This window comes from Rhinatrema bivittatum, chromosome 5, assembly GCF_901001135.1.
Source record: "Rhinatrema bivittatum chromosome 5, aRhiBiv1.1, whole genome shotgun sequence".
NCBI classification, from domain to species: domain Eukaryota; kingdom Metazoa; phylum Chordata; class Amphibia; order Gymnophiona; family Rhinatrematidae; genus Rhinatrema; species Rhinatrema bivittatum.
In genome coordinates, this window is record NC_042619.1 from 66,482,536 (window position 1) to 66,505,146 (window position 22,611).

Below are 22,611 nucleotides of genomic sequence, written 5' to 3' on the forward strand. Positions count from 1 at the left end.
TTGTACATTAATATTAAAGCGATAGTACCTTCTACTTACAGTGAAACTTGTATTTCCTCTGCATTTGTGCAGGCCAGTGTATACAAGTGGGTTTATGCACTCCAACAAGCAGATGGAGACTGAGCTCAACCAACTTGCTGATCTCCGTCTCATATAGTACAACACAGACATCAGCCTGCCAGTGTTCTTCATCTCCAGCAGATGGTGGACATGCATTTCCTTCTTTGGACTGAGGCCTAGATAGGCCAAATTGGTTAAGGGATGGCTCCTGAGGTGAAAGTTTTCAATTCTTCCTTCAGTTGAGCAGGATCCTAGGTCAGTATTCCCTTTTCTTCTCTTTTAGGTAGAAGTGAAGGATGGCAACAGCTCCCAAGGTGATAGGTTTTGTTTCCTCCTTCAGTGGAGCAGTTCCAGGACAGGGCTAGCTTCCAGGTAGGATTTGGGGTTAGGTTTTCTGTCTTTGTTGCAACTGTCGCTGCTCGACGTCCTCACTCCGCCCTCTTTACTTCTGTGGCGACTCCCTCTGGGTCTGATGGATGGCTGGCTGCCGCGGCGTCTCCATGCCGTCTCCCTCCGGCGTCCCCGGACCGGCTCGACATTGCAGATCCGCCATGTTTCCTGAAGACCTAGTGCGCACACGTGCTCTGATTGAAGTACCAGCAAGAGCGCGAACTTCAGGGGCGTCCCCCTGAGATGACATCATCTGCTTCCAATATTTAAAGGTCTCTATTTCACTATCTAACTGAGTTAGCAAGGGGATTGCTTCTGCTACGCTTCCCAAGCTACTCTGCCTCCTCGGACTTACCAGAGGTACCCACTCCTCGGGGGCCTTGCTCTTTTTCTTTACTTTCAGATTACAGATAGGAACCGGTACTCACTCCTCGAGGGCCCATGTTCCTGGACACTCTGAAGATTCTCTACTGCTTGGAAGTTATTGCTGCTACAAACAATTGTGAGTTACCATCGCTCTCTCAGAGCTTTCCCTGGAACCAGGTACTCGCTCCTCGAGGGCCTAAACCTTTCCAGCTCCTGAGCTTCCTTGAGACCTTACGTGAGTTTTGTCATCTAGTTCTGTTCATGAACTCTGCCTACTCACTTTCTACAGTTTCCCAACAGCCCAGCCATCCTGGATTGCTGTTCCAGTACCTGAGGGACTACAGCCCTGCCGGGCATATCAGCTCACTACTGCCACCTCTGGTGGTTTCAAAAACCTGTTTAATAAAAGAACTAATGTGTGTCTGTCTCCATACTCAAGCCTAGCCGGTAGTCCCTCTCGGGATATCCTCCCGGGGGCGTGGTCATCTGCCACCGGCCCAGGGATCCACCCACTACTATATCAGATTCATTACAGATTGCTACTCCTTAGCAAGACGATATCTGAGACACTACAAGATTGCTGACTCCTCCTCCTTTAGGAGCCATTAATAACAGATTGCTAACTCCTAGCTTGTCATCTAAGCAAATAATAACAGATTGTTAACTCCTAGCTTGTCAGCTAAGCAGATAATAACAGTCTTGTCCTGGTCCCCCCCCCCCCTTTTCTCCCCCCTCCCGTCATACTAGCGCCTGTCCTTGTGGCTTATTGTTCAGCTGGGATGGTGAGTCATGTCAGCCAACAGCAGAGTGGGTCATGGGTCGGGGGGGGGGACGGACTACTTGGAGGGAGTTCACTGCATCTGGTGCTTGAGGGTATTACTAAACTCCCACAAGGAGTTTTGGCAGCATGCTAGCTTCTCCTTCAAATGCGGGAGGAAGCTCGAGATTGGCAGCAGCGTGTTAAATAAAAGCTTTGAAAGGGGATAATAGTGGAGTTGCTGTGGCTGTTCAGAGCAGTGGAGAGTGCACCACATTGGCGAGTGAGCAGAATGAGCATCTTCCTTTTTTCCATGGTCATGGAGGTATGACCTGCCATGGCAGGAGAGATAGTGCCATTTTGCCAGAGGAAGGAGACGTGACCACACAGTATAGCTCCGGAGTCTGAGTGTAAGGCCCGTTCAGTCCTGCTAGTTCATGGTGGACGTCAGCCACGGTGCATTGAAAGTGATTGCTGAGGCATGCTGATCAATGAATCTGCTCAGACAGTTGGGGATTTGCCCTAAGGCAGATCCCTGTGCTGGTTGAGGTACACGTCTGTTCCCGCCAGCGATTTCAGGATGGGAACAGTGGCCACGTTTGTTTAGCAGTCATCAAGAAGAAAAAAAAATCTCTCTCCCATTTCATGTCCTTCAGAGCAGTTCAGTTTGGTCCCTGAGCACAGATAATTGCTGTTCCCCTTCTCCTGCATAGCCTTAAATCCTTTTCAGAGTAGTATGCTTCTTCAATCATTGGGTTGGAGCTGCTCTTGGTTCCATATTTTCCTCTTGCAGTTTCTCTTGGCTTAGGATGATGGAATAATTATCTCCCCCAAGTACTAGATACAGGTGTTGCTCTTTCCATCGTGCCCTGCTATGCTGATATTTCAAGGCAGTTCAAGAGAACCGGAAAGCCATAGATTGGGGTAAGGCGCAGACCCATGGGCCTGTTTAGTGATTGTCTGGGAATGTTTATACTTCTCGGAGGTAGAAGTCTCAAGGAGTCTGCTCTGACGTTACTTCCCCGCCAGGTTGAAGAAGCAGGAGAGGTTCTGGGGGGATTGCTTGGTAATGGCAGTAGGGGCAAACCAAAAGGTTCCATCTAGTCTGTTCAACAGGTTGTTTAGGCTAGTGGGTTCTCCCCATGCATTCTGTTAAGGGTAGTTCCTATTATACCATGTGGGTTACCCCATGTATTTTGTTAGGGGTAGTAACTGCCATGACATACAGGTTACCACATGACTTTGGTTAAGAGTAGTAGCTGTCACTCATAAGAACATAATAAGTGCAGATAACTTCTTAGGTCACAGTTCACAAAATATTTATTATATCCAATATAGCAACTCACGTTAATGAATTGATTTCTGCAAGAAGTTCCCCAACACTGACCCCGTGTTTCGCCAGTCCAGCTGCATCAGAAGGGATGAAATTTAAGAAACAAGAAATCTTTGTATCCCGGTATCTTGCAGAAATCAATTCATTAACATGGAATTGCCATATTGGATATAATAAATATTTTGTGAACTGTCAACTAAGAAGCTATCTGCACTTATGTTGTTTTCACTAATTGTGCTGAGTGCAGTACCTGCTCCAATAGCTGTATATTGGACTCATAAGAACATGCCATGCTGGGTCAGACCAAGGGTCCATCAAGCCCAGCATCCTGTTTCCAACAGTGGCCAATCCAGGCCAAAAGAACATGGCAAGTACCCAAACACTAAGTCTATTCCATGCTACTGTTGCTAGTAATAGCAGTGGCTATTTTCTAAGTCAACTTAATTAATAGCAGGTAGGTAATGGACTTCTCCTCCAAGAACTTATCCAATCCTTTTTTAAAGACAGCTACACTAACTGCACTAACCACATCTTCTGGCAGCAAATTCCAGAGTTTAATTGTGCGATGAGTGAAAAAGAACTTTCTACGATTAGTTTTCAATGTGCCATATGCTAACTTTATGGAGTGCCTCCTAGTCTTTCTATTATCTGAAAGAGTAAATAACTGTTTCACATTAACCTGTTCTAGACCTCTCATGATTTTAAACACCTCTATCATATCCCCCCTCAGCCATCTCTTCTCCAAGCTGAAAAGTCCTAACCTCTTTAGTCTTTCCTCATAGGGGAGCTGTTCCATTCCTTTTATCATTTTGGTAGCCCTTCTCTGTACCTTCTCCATCGCAACTATATCTTTTTTGAGATGTGGGGACCAGAATTGTACACAGTATTCAAAGTGTTGTCTCACCATGGAGCGATTCAGAAGCATTATGACATTTTCCGTTTTATTCACCATTCCCTTTCTAATAATTCTCAACATTCTGTTTGCTTTCTTGACTGCTGCAGCACACTGAACTGATGATTTCAATGTGTTATCCACTATGACGCCCAGATCTCTTTCTTGGGTGGTAGCTGCTAATATGGAACCCAACATTGTGTAACTATAGCATGGGTTATTTTTCCTTATATGCATCACCTTGCACTTGTCCACATTAAATTTCATCTGCCATTTGGATGCCCAATTTTCCAGTCTCAAGGTCTTCCTGCAATTTATCACAATCTGTTTGTGATTTAACTATTCTCACAGGAGAAGCAGGATGGTAGTCCTCACATATGGGTGACATCATCAAGATGGAGCCTAATCACGAAACACTTTTGTCAAAGTTTCTAGAACTTTGACTGGCACCTGCTGGGCATGCCCAGCATGGCACTAACCCTGCATCCAACAGTGGTCCCCCTTCCGTCTCTTTTTTTCCACTCAGCAGTAGCCACGCAGGTTAAGGAGCTATCTAGAGATTCCTGACAGGAATTTTCCTCACGGAACTTATTTCTAAAATTTCAAAATATTCTACCCCATAGGGGTCCCCCTATCGATTCTATAGTCCGCGGTCGTAAGGTAAGGCTTTACCCTCATTTGCAGTCGATTCCTGTCGAGTTTTCCCTTCGGGGTCTACTGGCCATCGACCGCACCACGGCTAAATTTTTGTCGAAGCCATGGCGTTGGTTTTTCATCGGTGCCCTGATTGTGCTCGGACATTGTCCCACATAGGGACACAACACACAAACCCACATAGGGTTTGTGTGTTGTGTTTGGGGTCGGACCACAACGTCTTAACTTGTGCCCAAATGACACCGAAGGGCTGTAAGGGCCCGCTCAGAGAAGATGGAGTTTCTTTTTCAGGCAAAGCCACCGACTCCATCGTGCACTTCGACATCGTCTGATCCGGTGCCATCGACCTCTCACCAGCAGCGAAACACCGGTTCTGTCAACCTGGCATCAACTACTCCAAAGGCATCGACTTCTTCCTCTTCGGCTCCGGAGAAGGACTGAGGAGAAGTTCATGAAAAGTGTCGACACTTATCCCATGACTCTTTACTTTTCCTAGAAGCCTCTCATGAGGAACTTTGTCAAACTCCTTCTGAAATCCAAATATACCACATCTACCGGTTCAACTTTATCCACATGTTTGTTAACTCCTTCAAAAATGTGAAGCAGATTTGTGAGGCAAAACTTGCCTTGGGTAAAGCCATGCTGGTTACCCCCGTGTCTTCTATTGATGGTAGTGAGTGCCGCTCTATGATGGCTATTCCCTTGCTTTCGGTTAAGGGTAGTAACGGCTGCTCTGAGCAGGTTACTCTCATGCCTTCCGTTAGGAGAAGTAACTAATGCATCCAAGCGGTTCACCCACTGGCCTTCTGTTAAGGGTTGTAAATGCCATTCTGTGAATTTTTCCCTTTTGCCTTTTGTTAAACTAGGAATTGTGCATAGCTATGGTCCATGGCCTGTAGTTTTAAGGGTCTATAATTTGTGGGCTTGGAGGTGGTCTGGATGAGCACGAAGGGCCCTGGGTATCTTCTCTACCAGCTTTGATGCTTTTGCACAAAGGAATATGAAGTTTGAGATCGCACAACTTTCCCCATTATCAGGTGTTTCATTCCAAAAAGAATAGTGATGCTCCTTCTCTTCCAGATCAGCATGATCCGGCTGCTTTTAAACCCCTTTATGGTTTTTCCATGCAACTCTATAGAGAAAAGAGCTACTGTGCAAGTCACATTGGAGTGACTGATCACATTACAGGCCATAGTCCTGGTTCCAAGGGAGCAGGAAGGTACAGGTCGGTATTCCATTTAGTTTTGAGGTTCCCAAAAGGAGGGTTCTTATCACTCCATTTTTGACCTGAAGAGAGTCAATCTTTTTTTTTATGAGTGACCCACTTTGCGATCAATGTTCATAGTGGTGCAGAAGGGGGAGTTTCACACTTTGGTTGTTCGGACAAAGGCCTATTTGCATATCCCAAGCCAGAAGGAACATCAGTGGTTTTGCATTATGCAGTCCTAAGCCACTATTTCAGTTTCAGGCATTGCCGTTCAGATTGGCTACGACACCCAGAACCTTTTCCAAGGTAATGGAGATGGTAGCAGCTGCACTTCTCAAGGAAGGCATTTTGGTCCATCTGTATCTGGATGATTGGCTAATCAGGGCCAAGTCAGTGGCAGAGAGTCGTATCATGTTTCACAGGGTATTTCAGCTACTACGAGAGCTAGGTTGGGAAGTGAATCTAGCCAAGAGCAGTTTATTGCCCACCCAGACTCTGGAGTATTTGGCGTCCGGTTTTATGCTACATAAGACAAGGTGTTTCTCACAGAGCAGTGTAGCTAGAAGCTTTGGCAGTAAATACGACCCCTGAGGGTGACAGATTATATGGGCTTATCTGCAGACTTTGGGATCCATGGCAGTGACTTTGTGTTACGCTCGCTGTCCGCGGTAGCCCCGCGATGCGGCCCTCTCACCTTTCTAAGCAACTTCCAGTCTCCAGCTCCCTGTTGCTCGTGGCAGCGGGCCGCCGGTTCTGACCTCAGGCCCTTGCCAGTGCCTCCGGCCCTGTTCCACTTCCCAGGACTTCCAGCCAGGATGCCTCCAGCTGTCGGGCCTCTTCGCGGGGTTCATGGAGTGACGCCGCCAGCAGCACCGTGCCCCTCCCTAGGCGCGCGCGCATCAGTAGAACCTTTAAAGGGCCCGTGGTGGGAACATGGCCGCGGACCTGGATGCTGACATGAGATCCTTCAGCGTATAAAAGCTCAAGCCTTGCACAGAAGCTTTGCCCTTGCAATAGGTCTCTTTGGTTCCCTGTTGATTCTGAGTACTCATTGCTTTCATGTCTCCTCGTTCCGAGTTCCTGAGTATCTTCCAGTTCCTGTATTTTCATTCGTCTTGTTTGTACTTCAACTGACCTCCTGGTGCCGACCTCCGCTACATTCGACCTTGCCTGCCTTCTCCAAGCCTGACCTCTGCTACGTCCAACCTTGCCTGCCTTCTCCGTGCCTTGACCACTGCTACGTTTCACCACACCTGCCTTTTCTGTGCCTTGACCACTGCTACGCTTGACCATGCCTGCCTTCTCCATGCCTTGACCACTGCTACATCTGACTACGCCTGCCTTCTCCGTGCCTTGACCATTGCTACGTCTGACTACGCCTGCATTCTATGCGGCCTGACCATTGCTACGTCTGACCACAGCTGCCTTCTCTGTGCATTGACCTCTGCTTCGTCTGACTTCGCCTGCCTTCTCCGTGCCCTGATCATTGCTACGAACGACTACACTATAGACTCCTTTATGTCCAGAGTTCTACATTGCTTGCTATATCTTCCCATTGCCGCCAGCTCTCATCTGAGTTTGACAGTGATGCCTCTGTCCCTATCCTCTGGACTTGGATTCCTAAGGCTTCAGCCTTTCTTTGCCTAAGCACCTTCAGTCAAGACTCGTTCCTTGGTGCTTGGGTTCCTGTACTGGGACCAGTCCAGGATAATACTACGCCACCTGCTGGCTGCTGTCTCTGAGCTGAACTGTTTGCCTTCATTCTATCTCGAGGCCCGCCTACGTCCAGCCAGTACCGGCACCCAAAGGCTCAACCCGAGGGGAACGTGAGCTGGTATAGGTGAAGCTCCAGTGACCTCTAACTTCAGCTCACTTCACCTGTTGACGGTGGGGACCCGTAGGCCCTTGCCTGCGGGTTGCGTCAACCCCACCTCAGCCCAAGAATCCACCTCCAGCGCAACACTTTGGACATTGTTCTGTGGGTGAGGGCACACATATGTTCACTTTAGAGGTTGTTGCTGTCACAGTGGAGTCCTCAGTCTCAGGAGTACACAATATGGCTATCTCTTCCATCGTAGGTGAAGCAGAAGTTGTTCTGGTGGATGCAGAGAGATCATCTCTCTAAGGGGGCAGATTTAAGGATTCCTGTCTCGATAGTGGTCACTAGAGATGCTAGTCTCCAGGACTGTGGAGCCTACTTCCAGGTACTATTGGTACATGGGCAGTGGTCCCCTGAGGAGATGAGGTAGACCATCAATCGGTTGGAGGCTCATGGCATTCTTGAAGTTTGCAGACTGGTTGAGCGGAAGAGCAGTGAGAGTAATGTTGGACAACACCATGGCAGTGGCCTTTATAAATCATCAAGGGAGAACTCGCAGTCAAAAGTTTTTTTTGCCAATGGACGACCTGCTGCCATTGGCAAAACAACATCTTCAGGCACTGCCGGACTCTAATAGCAATCAATTAGAAGAAAGGATGTTGAGGTTTTACATATTTTGATGCGTTACAATTTGGATATATTTTATATTACAGAATCGTGGCATACCGATGCAGATGTCATTCTGTTACAAAATATGTGTCCTCTGAAGTATGCACAATTAGGTATATCCTGGATTGGGAAAAGGGGTGGTGGAGTTTTGATACTTTTAAAAAACTTTATATTTATTAATTTCATCAATTTGAAAACGGAATAAATCCTACTTACAGAAAAAAAAGATGATTGGTTACACAAATTCAAAAAAATCAAAAGAAATACAAAATCACACATAGATGCATCCAATACCAAATGATCTCATAAAGAAACATGTTAGAAGGGGCAGAAAAATATAGGAGATAAAGGAAATAAAAAATATTGGAAACTAGCTTAGTGTGTACATCAAGCAGTGATACATCTATAGGATCAAAAAACAGACCTTTTAGTTACCAGAAGATAAAGATAAAGCACTCCTGGAAATAATAAAAGGCTTGAATTGCTCTGGACGGAAGAGAACAGAGCAATCATTCAATATCATTACACTTACAGGGATATCTTAAGACAAAAGAATATCCTAAAGATACAGCCTCAGACCTTAAAGCTAGAAAATCTTTATACCTCTTTTGTGTGGAACGAGAAAAGTCAAGAAAAGTTCAAATCACCTGACCATAAAATAAAGAGGAGATATTCCTAAAATATCTTTTCATCTCATTTTCTTCCTGCTCTGAAATAAAGGAAACAAGAAGAGTGGAGCATAAGAACATAAGAATATGCCAATCCTGGGTCAGACCAAGGGTCCATCAAGCCCAGCATCCTGTTTCCAACAGTGGCCAATCCAGGCCATAAGAACCTGGCAAGTACCCAAAAACTAAGTCTAGTCCATGTTACTATTGCTAGTAATAGCAGTGGCTATTTTCTAAGTCAACTTAATTGATAGCAGGTAATGGACTTCTCCTTCAAGAACTTATCCAATCCTTTTTTAAACACAACTATACTAACTGCACTAACCACATCCTCTGTCTGCTTGCTGCCTGCCCTGATCTTCAGCCCGTCTTCTGGATTCTGCTAGTCTGCCATTATCCACGGATTCGTCGCCCAGAGACCTGTGCCTAAGTCCAGCTGGCCCTGGTACCCAAGGGCTCAACCTGCGGGGAACGAGGGCTGGTATTGGTGAAGGTCCTGTTGGGTCTCCGCATCACCTGTATTGCCTGCTGACAAGGACCTGCAGGGGGACCTCCTTTTGCAGGTAGCGTCAACCTTGTCTCAGTCCAAGGGTCCACCCCCGCAACATACACCAACCCATGTCGACTATAAATTTTGATACTTATTTGTTGGCAGTGAATGCTGAGACTTGTAATTTGGGGGTGATGCTGTATTCTGTATTGACTTTGAAGGCTGAAGTTAAAAAAGTAGCTCAGATAGCATTTTTTAAATTTAAGGTTTAAAGCCATTGAGAAATATTTTGTTAACTGATGGTTTTAGATTATTTGTTCAAGCGTTAGTTTTAGCTATCTGGACTACTGTAACACTATCTATGTAGGAATGCCAGCTAATCTGTTTAATGGGTTTAGATGTTGCAGTTGATTCAAAATGCTGCTGTTAGGGTGACATTTAATTTACTGTGGGGGTGATTTCTATTGGGCTGTATTTGCAGATATTGCACTGGCCTCCAATTTATTTATTTTTTATTTATTTACGGATTTTTATATACCGGGGTACGTGAATAACATCACCTTGATTTACATATAACATTAATTCAGCATAGCGCTTTACAATATAACATAATAACTGAAAGAATACAAAACAATTTATAACTTTGTATTAGGAGAATAAATATCAAGATATTAGTGTCTATAGAAATAAACTATCGTGACTAATCAGGTAATCTCTGCATAAATAGCGTATAGGGTGTAATTCAAGCTATATGAAATCATATATAAATTGATTAAATTGGAGTCACATGGATTAGCAGGTAAACTTGCTAGATATGTGTCTGCACGTTTATTAAAATGTACTTCTCAGGGATTATTAAATATGCTCGCTCTACAGGATTATCGTCTTAGTTGGACTAGAGCAAGGGCTTTTTCGACTGCAGCTCCTACTATATAGGCTAGTCTTATGGCTGCGCCAAGAGCAAAATTATTTAAAATTTAAAAGTTATTGAAAACTGAACTGATTAGTAAAGAATATGATGGGAAGGAAAATTGAAGGCTGAGAAGAGTGTTAGGAAGTGCAGTATATATGTTTTTCTGTTTTATTATTAATTTTTATTTGAGATTGTTGTGTTGTTTTTATGATTGTTGATTTGTAATCTGTGTTGAATTTATTTGTATAATGCTGAATAAAAGCCATAATAAATAAATATCACAGAGGTAGACCATGTTTGGGCAGATTATTTCAGCTGTCATGCCTTGGATCCAGACTGCCCCACCCACACCCCGCCCCCTTTTTCAAGCTCCGGGACATACGTGTGTCCTGTGGCTTGCGCGTGTCGTCGGGCCTATGCAAAATAGCCTCGGCGCACGCAGGAGGGGTTTTAAAGGGTTACGTGCATATATTACGCGCCTAACCCTTTTAAAATCCACCCCATTGCAAATTCCAGTGCCTCTTCAAGTTCTTAGTCTGGTATTGAACTTTTAGGTGGGTTCCACTTTCCATCCTCTTTGGCAGCTTCCCTTGTGCTTGCTAACTATGAAGACGGTGTTCCTTGTCGCTATATACTCGGTGAGGATGATCAAGCTCTTTCTTGTCGAGAGCCTTCCTTAGGGATTATCCCAGACAGAGTGTAGATTAGTACTGTACCTTCCTTCTTACCAAACGTTTTTTCTGACTTTCATTTGAATTGATCCATTTCGTTACTGTCTTTGGATAGTACTCTGGATAAGCAAGAGTTTCACATCTTGTGTCCCTTGGATTTGAGGCAGCATCTCTTGTGGTATCTTAAGGTTGCCAATGCTTTTTGGAAAACAGATAGGGGTCGATTTTAAGACCCATGTGTTCTTCCATGTGCGCACAGTTTCCGGTGCATGCACATGGACACACTGATTTTATAAAATGCATGCACTGCTGCGCATATGTTATAAGATCCTATGGCCGCGCACATATATGCGCCGGATTTTAAAATCCATGCACGAATGTGCAAGCAGCCCAATACTTGTGCCTGCAGGGTGGGGAATTTTACAGTGCGACACTCGGCAATGTGAGTAGGGCTTCCCCAGTTCCCTATATCCCTTTCTAACCTTCCTACCTTTTTCTCTCTCCTCTCCGACCCCTGCCCCCTACATAACTCTTAGATTATTTAGGGAGCAGCAGTAGATTCCACGTGTTGGCCAGCTGCTGATGCATGCTTCCCCGGGACAACGGCTAATGGCACTGTCCTGGCCAGCCCCCCGTCCTGTCCATCCTCGCCTAGACCATGCCCCCTGGTCCACCCCTTTCAGACAGGCTTGCACTTCAGCACATATCAGGGATACGCACGTGGCTGGACTCGTAATAAAATGCACGCAGCGTTCTCAAGGCCCGGCCACACACAAACCCCCAAAATTTATACACACAGCCTTTTTAAAATCGGGGAGATATAGTCTATTTATCCTTCATGGCAGTATTTAAAGGGGGACGCAACTTCACGTGCACGTTGGATTAAGGAGGTAATAATGGCAGCCTTTGTGGATACGGAGAAGCCTTTGCCCAGGCATATTAGGGATCATTCTTCCAGAGTGTAGGCAGCCTATGTGGATCTGAGTCTGCCATTTCCAAAACAGATTAGAGGTCATTCAGAAGAGCAGAGGATGTGTCTTGGGCAGGGTTATGGTTGTTATCTCCATTGGAGATCTGTAGAGTGGCAACATGGTCTTTGTTGCATACCTTCTCCAAGCATTATCGTTTGAATGTTAGGGTTCGGGAAGACGTGTCTTTTACCAGAGCAGTGTTGCAGGGAGCGCAGGCAGCTCCCGTATGAGAAGGAAGTAGCTTTGGTACATTCCACTTGTGTGGACTGGCTTGCCTGAATGCAGATGAAGGTGAAATTATTTACCTGATAATTTCCTTTCGTCTAGGTCAGACAGGCCAGTCCATACTCCTGCCCTAGGCTGCCTGACTGTATTGTACTGTACTGTGCTGTATGGTATTTTCTTTGTCCTTCTCAGGGACATTCTCAGATACAGAAATCAAAGACAGATGTGGATTTGTGGGCTGCCAAGGGACCTGATATGTTATTTGTATTATATTTCCTTCTCTTCTGAGTCCAGTGCTTTTCCTTACGGAAGTTCACTTTTCCAGGAATACTGGCATGGTGTTGTCTGAGCTGTGCTATATGAGTGTGACATCAGTGAGTTAGTTGATCTGTCTCCATCTGCTGTTTGGAGTGCAGAAATCCACTTGTATGGACTGGCCTGCCTGTCCTAGAGGAAAGGAAATTATCAGGTAAGTAGTAATTTCATCTTCCTTCTCAGTTCTGTTTCTCACCTGAAGCTGAGTCATACATTATGTACTGCTTCAGAAACTGCCAGGCTTGGCCTTTGTTAAGTATAGAGGAGGAGTTGAGAGGTAGCTGAAAAACCTGTGATGAGTTGCCTGATGTTTTTCAATACTCTGCTAATTGAATATGCAAGAATTCAAAATTTCCTTCATTGCTTACTCGCCAAGGAAGAAATGTACTCGCCTTGTTCTCCAAACTCCCCTTTCTTGCATTCCTCTCATTCTCGTTCCTTCCCCAATTTCCTGGTGCAGAGCTCTGTCTCCTTCCCTTCTCTGCCCTTCCCACATACAGTTCACCACCTATCCTGTACTCATACCTCCGCCTGTGTGCATATCCATGACATGCCCTGAAAATTTGGTGTGGATAGGACATGCAATACTAAACTTATTAAAGGGAGACACATGGACACACAAATCACATAAGCCTTCCTGACTTTGGAAAGTAGGCTAAAAATTACAAAATAGAAAAGGGTGTTTTACAAGAAAAAAATATTTTCTGCTCTTTGGAAGTGTTTTTTGTCGTTCCTCTTTTTTTTTTTTTTTGTTAAAGACAATTCTTAGCCAGGGAGTACTATGTGTGCCTCTATGGTGATCTGCTTATCTTCAGAAAAAGCAAAGTTGCTTACCTATTACAGGTATACTCTGAAGATAGCAGTTCACCAGTCACACAAACCCTCCCTTCTTCCCTTTGTTGTTCTTCCCCTGTCAAAGCTGTGGGTCCTGGCAGTGTGAAAACTATCTCACATAATTCATTGTTTTCCCCTGACTGGCCAGTTGTTGCTTGAGTTGAACTGGAGACTGATACACACCTTCTTTCCCAGAGGCTGTGAATTTAATTTTTTCTTCATTTCCAGTTTTGAACAATGAAGATTTAATTCAGAAATGAAACTAAGTGTGTCTGCATGGTAACATGTAGTATTACTTTTAGACCATCTGTTTAACTCTATTAAATTTTGCTGTATGTTTGTATTGAACTAAACATGTTTAAAATAAGTATTTAAACTATTTGGGATGAAAGGAAAAGCAGAATTTAGATTTTCAAAACTTACTTTTTCTGACACAGATTTATTGAAATTTTGTTTGTTTGCAAACAGAAGTTAATTCATGGATAATCTGTGATGGTGACATTGATCCAGAGTGGATTGAATCTCTGAATTCAGTTTTGGACGACAACAGATTGCTCACGATGCCCAGTGGGGAGAGAATTCAGTTTGGCCCCAATGTTAATTTTGTGTTTGAAACCCATGATCTGAGTAGTGCCTCTCCTGCCACAATCTCAAGAATGGGAATGATTTTCCTGAGGTGAGAGTTGAGATTTAAATGTGTTGCTTATTCTTCATGAAGAGTGCTGAGATACATTTTTGTGTTTTCTAAAATGTTTGAAAAAATCCATTGCTGTGATCTGTCCGATACTATCTGCTGAACAAGTGTCAAAATGTTTTGATGCACAGTCAACAACATATTATGGTCACTATCTAGTGGCAAGAAATGAAGTAGTAAAGCAAATTTAGCAATGTTCTAGTTTTAACGAAAATAAAATTGTTAACCATCTATTAATAAACAGATTATGCATTCATATTTTTTATTTTAAACTGAAAACATTCTCCATGGACAAGCAGGACAAATATCAGTCACACAAATGGGCAACATCATCTGATGGAATTGAGATGGAAAGCTTTTTCAGAGCTCAGAAAGACCATGTATAGAAACAGTTGAAAGATGGCCAAGAAACAACATATCACCAAAGTTGTCACCACTTTTACCATTTCTACTGTTGTCTATATGGATGTCTTGATCCACAGTGAAGAACTGGTTCAGTGTGAAAGATGTCTGCAGATGAACTCTCTCAGGAAACAGGCAGCATAACTCAGAGAGGAGGTGGCTAGACTGAGAAGCATCCAGGAGAATGAGGACTACAACGATAAAATGCTTATCCAGGCATCAAAGATGGGAAATTCAAGTAGAGGGAAAGGTGAAACTGGACCACAAGATGACAGCTGGATCCAGATTACTAGAGCTACTAGACCCTACACTACAACTCCAATTTCCCTTTAGCTGAAGCACTGGTATGTAGCCCTGGAAGCGGAAGAAGAGAAACCATATTAGGATGAGGAGGAACCAAAACATGCAAACTTCAAACCTGCAGGCTCAACAACCACTGCAACTTAGAGGTAGAAGGTAGTGGTGGTTGGTGACTCACTTCTGAGTGGCATAGAGGCATCTGTCTGCTAACCAGATCTGTCTCAAGAGGTATGCTGTCTTCTTGGTGCCAGAATCCAAGACATTACAGCGAGGTTGGTGAACAATTTCAAGCCTACTGTTTTCTGTTGCTGCTTATCCATGTTGTCAAGAATTATACTGATAGGTACCAAACAGATTGTATCAAAAATGACTTCTTGACTCTGACTCTGGGAGAGATGGTTAAGCAGATAGGTACATAGGAAGTTTTCTATCTTCCCAGTCAAGGATAAAGGCCCATGCAGAGAAACTCGCATGCTGGAGATGAATGAATGGCTGTGTAGATGGTGTTGATGAGAACATTTTGTCCTGATCTATGGGATGATGTTTCAAGGACAGCTAAGCAGAGATGGGATCCACCAGTCGAAGAAGGGGCCCAGTGTCTTCCAACACAGACTAGCAGACTTACTGAGGAGGGCTTTAAACTAGAATTATGAAGAATGGGTGAACAAAACCCTAATGACTATAAAGCATTAAATATTTGTATGAAAATGGGAACAAGGCAACATCTGGAAAGCTATGTACATAAATGCTCATAGTATGAAAAATAAAGTCCTGGATCTAGAGGCAGTCATAGAGGAAGCTGAATTGAATGTAGTGGCTATCTCGGACATGTGCTACACATAAATCCATGACTGGGATATAGATACACTAAGCTATAATCTATTCAGAAAGGACTGGGTAGGAAGGAAGGGAGGAGGCATGGCACTATAGATAAAAAATAAATGTTACAAGATAAGGATGAGGCATTGTAGATTAATCTAGAGAGAGGGAATGGAACATATTTATATTGGTGTAATATACAGACTTCCGTCACAGAAGGAAGAAATGGATAGAGATTTAATGGAGAATATTCACAAAATTGCTATGAAGGTGCTATAGCTAGCGGATTTCATTCTGATGGATGTAGATTGGGACATTCTGACTGCAGTATCTTCTAGAAGCAGGGAGATCCTGGATTCTCTGCAGGGAGAATTGTTCTGTCAACTGGTAATGAACCCACAGGGGAGGGGGCAATACTGGACCTGGTTCTTTCCAACGGGGACAATATCTCTGATGCTTTAGTGGTGATCATCTGGGATCCAGCAATCACCAGATTTATTAATTTTTTTTAAAACATTTATTACCTGCCCTTCTCGTTCAGGGTGGGGTACAAAACACAAACATAATAATTAATACATTATAATAAAACAAAGCCATGACAATAAAATAAAGCGATTTCCTAGCGTGTAGCCAGATGGACTCGGGACCAATGGGTATTATGCTCTTCTGCTAGCAGATGGGAGACGGAGTCAGATTTCAAGCTGACGTCATCCTGGGTACATATACCCCTGCACTGACCTCACTTCCTCAGTATCTCTCTGTCTCCTAGCAGATGCGGACAGTATACCACAAACTAGGATAGTTAACAATTACAGCAAGAAGAAAGAAAATTACCTTTAAGAAGATCAAGCCTCACCTCCTGCGGTGAAACCTAAGGGTCCCTCCCCCAGTTGAGAATTCCTGAGGTGATTTCCGATATCCCTCAGAGGCGAGCCTTGGTCCGGTAGCCGGTTACCGGCGTGGACTTAGCCCCCAGGGTGGCTGAAAGGCAATGGGTGCAGAAATGAGCGCAGCGGTTAAGGTATTTCCCTCTGCCCCGCAGCTGGAGACCGCCAGGCATGCGGCAGGTAAGCGCAGACACCAGGTAAGGTAGAAATCTTTAAATTCAGGTCTCCAGAGCTTGGATTGCTGTACCAAAAGTTTTCTTCTGGTGAGGATTAAAGGGGCACCGATTGGGTTGAGCAGCCCTGCTTGGGCTAGGCCCCGATCCGGTGCAAGGGTCCACACACATTAAGACCCTCCGGGGGCGCCATCTTGAGAGTGACGTCGTCGGTGCCATATTCTCTCCTCGAACGATGGTACGCTTGGGGCAGGCTGGGTGGTCGATGCGCCTAACTTGCGCGCACCCAATATAGACTCGTGCATAGCTGTGTGCACAACGGCATGCACAACTGAGTCATGCGCACAACTGAGCGCATCCAGTGCGCAAAACTAAGCGCACTCGTGTGCATAACCATGGGCACAAACACGTTTTTGAGGGCAGCCATGCGCGCAAACTCGTGGAAAACAATGGCACCGCCGCCCAAGAAGGCCAAGGGACACTCCCTTTGCACAGCCTGCCACATAAGAGCTGCAAAGCCTGAATTGGAGTCCTGCCTATGTCGGCACTGCGAAGAAGCCCAGGGGGAACCAAACCTGGACCCCTACTGTCGGGAGAGGAGTCCGGAACTACTGACAATTGCTCCCCAGACCTATGTATCTCCGACACCTCTGGGGCCCCTACTCCACCTCTCCCTGGGATCAACATGTATCCAGGGACCTTTTCCTGAGTGGAATTCTTCAAAGTGCTGCAAACCTTCGTTCAGGCACAACCAGTCCCAGCTGCGCACCCGGCTCAACCCCTACCGGGAGCTCTAGATCCTCCCGGTCTGGCTCGGATGCCTCGAGACATGCCTCGCCTAATCAAGAGCTTCCCTAACAGATATCCAGACACCTCAGATGATGAGAGTGACTCCCTGGAGGAAGGAGAAATCCCTCCAGGGATGGAACCATACCGAACCATGCTTTGCTTTTTCCATAAGTACGAATTACCTGCCCTTGTTTCCCAGATCCTAAAGATGCTGGGTATTCCAGGCACGGACCCTATGGCGGAACCAAAGAAGAACCCCATCTTGGTGTCCCTTCATAAGGACTCATTCTACTTTCCAATGATGGAAGCCATCCAGGAACTGATTGACCTTGAAAGTAATGCCCCGGAGGCCAGTGTTGCGTCCGTCGGTCTCAGATGGCTTCGACCTCTGTGCCTCACCTTTCTTCCTTCTCTCTCCTCAAGCCTTGGGAAGATGGTTGCTTCCGCATCTTCATGCTGCTCTCTCCGGCTTTCCTGGATCAGCAACAGTGACGGTGTTCGCCATGATTTTCCTGAGGGCCTCCTAGTGTGTGCGCGCGCACGCCACCCACGTCTATATCTACGTCATGGCGGGAACCTCGGGGGCGTCCCCTCCGAGTGACGTCATCACATCCTGGTATTCAGCCTGCCCTTCATTTGCTAACAATCTGAGTTAGCAAGGATTGGAATGCCTTCGGTTTAAGCTGCTCTGCCACTTCCCAGCTGCCACAGGAAGCTCTCTCTGCCCTTCGGGGTAACCTTCACTAACCTGGGTACCTGCTCTTCGGGGGCCCTTCTGTTCTATTTCAGGTACCTATCTTGGGATACCGGATACTCGCTCCTTGAGGGCCTACTTTCCCTAATCTGGTGCCTGCCACTGAACAACTTCTGCCTGCCCGGACCTTCTACAATACAGCTTCTGCTTCAGTGAGTACTAACCTTGCAGTCCGTTTCACCTTCAGCTTCAGCACTCAGGGTTTACATCCGGGACCTGTCCCTGCTACGCCGTGCTGCCTATCACCTACTCGAATGTGAGACTGGTCTCCTCTGCTGAGGATCCCTGGACTACTTCACTGGACTACCTTCATTGCTGCCTGTCCCGGGCAGTACCATCAAGCTGTACAATAAATACTACTTCTCTGTGTCTGCGTGTATAGAGTCTAGCCTAGTACTGCGGTTCCTCATGGGGCTACTCCCTGTGGGAGTGGCCATCACCGCAGTACCCAAGAATCCACTCCAACACCTCAAAACCATAACAGCCAGCTTCAAAGGGGAGCGGGCATTGGAAGCCCTATACCCTCTGGAACCTGTGGCCAAGGAACGCCTGTGTTTCCTGAAAGTGGACGCTATGGTCTGTGCCGTTTCAAAGTGAACAACGATTCCTGTTGAGGGAGGAGCGGCACTGAAGGACACGCAGGACAGACGATTGGAATCCATCCTTAAGCAGGCCTTTGACGCAACAGCAATGATGCTGCAGATTGCTTCCTGCTGCGCACTGGTGGCATGTTCCTGTTTGCTCCTTTCTCTCGAGACTGATACCTCTGGAACTCATACCAGAGAGTCGATGGAACCTGCAGCGTCCTTCCTCACTGACGAAAGCTCAGATCTAGTGCGCACCTCAACCAGGGACGTTGCCTCGGTAATGGCAGCCAGAAGACAACCATGGCTACGAAATTGGTCTGCGGACATGAAATCTAAACCGAATCTCACGAGAATACCTTTTAAAGGATCTTTCTTATTCGGAAGTGAATTGGAGAAGTTAGCCAACAAATGGGGTGAATCTCCAGTGCCTAGACTACCTGAAGATAGGAACAAAAGATCTCGGTGTCCCTCCCCCAGAAGAGCCAAGGGCAGAGGATCGCAGCGGTTTAGACCCTACAGGAATGCGCAGTTCCAGGCACCTCGCCCCTCCGGAAGGTCTCAGTCCTTTTGGAGCAGACAGACCAAGAGGGGAGCAGGACCAGGGGCAGGCTCCAGCTGTGCCCCACAATGAGAAGAGGCCGACCCATCCACAGGAAGAAAACATAGGGGGTCGACTAGCCCTCTTCTACCAAAGATGGGTCGAGATATCATCGGACAAATGGGTCCTAAACATCATTTGAGAAGGGTACTCTCTGGAATTCCGCAGCATCCCTCGAGACAAATTTATGAGATCACTCTGCCACTCCCACTCCAAGAGACTGGCAGTGGAAACCACACTAACAAGACTACTCAGTCTGAAGGCAATAACTCCGGTGCCCATGCCCCAGCAAAATACTGGGCGCTATTCCATCTATTTTATCGTTCCCAAGAAGGAAGGGTCATTCCGGCCCATCCTGGATCTCAAGAATGTCAACCGTTATCTGCGGGTGCTACACTTCTGCATGGAAACTCTGCGCTCCGTTATAATGGCAGTTCAACCAAGAGAGTTCCTAACCTCCCTGGGTCTCTCCAAAGCCTATCTTCACATCCCAGTCCATCAGAATCACCAGCGCTTCCTGCGCTTTGCGATACTGGGTCACCATTAGCAGTTCCAGGTGCTTCCCTTTGGCCTAGCAACCGCTCCGAGGACCTTCACCAAAATTATGGTGGTCATGGCGGCAACGCTGAGGAAGGAAGGAATCCTGGTACATCCTTACCTGGACGACTGGCTGATCAGGGCAAAATCTCCAGAGGAGAGCCGGCAGGTGACCAGCCGGCAGGTGATCTAGTACTGCGGTTCCTCACGGGGCTCCTCCCCGTAGGAGTGGCCATCACCGCTGTACCCAAGAATCCACTCCAACACCTCATAACCATAACACCTACGAGTTGAAACACCTCACCTGGAAGGTCATCTTCCTAGTGGCAATTACGTCCGCTCGCAGAGTCATGAGCTGTAGGCCCTGGTTACCTATCTGCCTTATAAGAGGTTCTTCCATGACAGGGTGGTATTGCATACCCACCCTAAATTCCTGCCTAAGGTGGTGACTGATTTCCATCTGAATCAGACTATCGTGTTGGCCACCTTTTTCTCTAGGCCACACTCTCACCAAGGTACGTGGGGTCTGCACACTTTGGACTGCAAATGTGCTCTCACTTTTTACCTGGAGCACCTCCAGCCCACAGGCAGTCTACCCAACTTTTCATCTCCTTTGACAAAAATAGACTTGGAGTTGCAGTGGGCAAACAGACCCTATCCGATTGGTTGGCGGATTGTATCAGTTTCTGCTATGAGCAAGCGGGCCTTCTGCTTGGAGGCCGAGTGAAAGCACACTCAGTGAGGGCCATGGCAGCGTCATTGGCCCTCTTCCAGGCAGTCCCTATTGCTGAAATCTGCAAAGCTGCGACGTGGAGTTCCCTCCACACCTTCACAGCCCATTACTGTCTGGACAAGCATGGTTGACAGGACAGGGTCTTCGTCCAGTCTGTCCTCCATAACCTGTTCCAAGTGTGAGAACCCAGCTCTCCCAGTAAGTGGTTCAACTGCCCCCTGTTGTTGCCAACAGCACCCCTGTTGTTGTGCCTGTTGCACGTTATTGGGTGTCTATTGGCCCTGTCTGTTCCAAGGACAGCCTGCAGCTTGGTATTCACCCATCTGTGAGGACTACCATCCTGCTTGTCTTGGGAGAAAGCAGAGTTGCCTACCTGTATCAGATGTTCTCCCAGGACAGCAGGATGTTAGTCTTCAACAAGACTCACCCACCACCCTGCGGAGTTGGGTTTGTTTGTGTTTTATTTTATTTTTCGCTCAACTTTTTATGCTTTGATACGAGACTGAAGGGGAACCCCATGTAGCTGCAGGGTTAGTGGCATGCTGCGCATGCTCAGTGTGCCAGTCAAAGTTTCTAGAAACTTTGACTGGCACACTGGGCTCCATCTGATGATGTCACCCATCTGTGAGGACTAACATCCTGCTGTCCTGGGAGAACACCTGTTACAGGTAAGCAACTCTGCTTTTTCATTGTTGCAGATATCGCATTATCAAGAAGAATAAACTTTCTGACATAAGAATATTTTTAAGCCTTTTTAAACAATTTGCTTTCTTTTATCAGTCTGATTTCTCTTGGAAGGGAGTTCCAAAATAAGGTCCCTGCTATAGAGAAGGCTTGCTCTTTGGTTTCTTCTAGATGTGCAGATTTAGGGGAGGGAATGTCCAGTAGGCCCTGACTTGAAGATCTCAGCAGCCTCGCTGGGGTGTGTATTTTTAAGGCAGCAATAATCCATGGAAAAGTAATATTAGAAAGGATGTTATGAATAGTAATTGCCAGTTTATATTGAATGTGAATGCAACAAGTTATCGGTTCCATGATTTTAATATAGGAGTTATCTGATTAAGAATAGCTGAACTAGTTAATAATCTAGCTGCTAAATTTTTGAATAATTTGAAGCGGGCAAATAGTCCAAGAAAGAGACAGTTGCAATAATCAAGGTTGGAGAAGAGAAGAGATTGTAGTACAGTACGGAAATCGTCGGGGTCTGAGTGGTTTTAAATGGCATGGTAAATGGAGTTTATGTGAGAGACTTGATATACTCCTGCATTGAAAGAGGAGGATCAATAAGAATGCCCAAAGTGTGAGCTAGTTTTGAAATTGAAATATTGAAATTCTTAAATACAATTTTGGTTGGGGTAGATGAAGATGGAAAGTGTGATAAAATCATAATGTCAGTTTTTGAAATATTACGTGCTAATTTATTGTCAACTAGTTGTGAATAGTGAACAGACAATGTATAATATATTCCTCAATCTCAGACCATGATGCTTTAAGAGGGGAAAAAATGTGTATTTCATATGGGGTAGATTTTCAAAGGGGTACGCGCGTACCCCCCGAAAACCTACCCCAAACCCCCCTGCGCGCGCCGAGTCTATTTTGCATAGGCTCGGCGGTGCGCAAGCCCCAGGACACGCCTAAGTCCCGGGGCTTTGCAAAGGGGGTGTGTCGGGGGCGTGTCGGGGGGGGTGTCGGGTGGGCGGCACGGATTTCGGGGTGGGGCGGGAGGCGTGTCGGGGGCGTGACGCCGGCCCGAGGGCGTGGTCGAGGCCTCCGGACCAGCCCCCGGGTCGCGTGATGGCGTGCCAGCAGCCCGCTGGTGCGCGCAGATTTACGCCTGCTTTCGGCAGGCATAAATCTGCCAACAAAGGTAGGGGGGGGTTAGATAGGGCCGGGGGGGTCGGGGAGGTGGAAGGAAAGTTCCCTCCGAGGCCGCTCCGATTTCGGAGCGGCCTCGGAGGGAACAGGCAGCGCGCGCCGGGCTTGGCGCGCAGTTTGCACAAATGTGCACCCCCTTGCGCGCGCCGACCCCGGATTTTATAAGATACGTGTGTATCTTATAAAATCCAGCGTACTTTTGTTTGCGCCTGGTGCACGAACAAAAGTA

At 46.2% G+C, this 22,611-nt stretch overlaps 1 protein-coding gene across 1 annotated transcript in view; it reads left to right on the forward strand.

Annotated features, from left to right (window-relative positions):
* Nucleotides 1–22,611, forward strand: part of DYNC2H1 (dynein cytoplasmic 2 heavy chain 1) — a 1,848,033-nt gene that overhangs the window by 626,944 nt on the left and 1,198,478 nt on the right. The window contains exon 39 of the mRNA XM_029602426.1: nt 13,703–13,910. Coding sequence (XP_029458286.1) covers nt 13,703–13,910 — 208 coding nt within the window. The remainder of the gene's footprint in view (nt 1–13,702; nt 13,911–22,611) is intronic.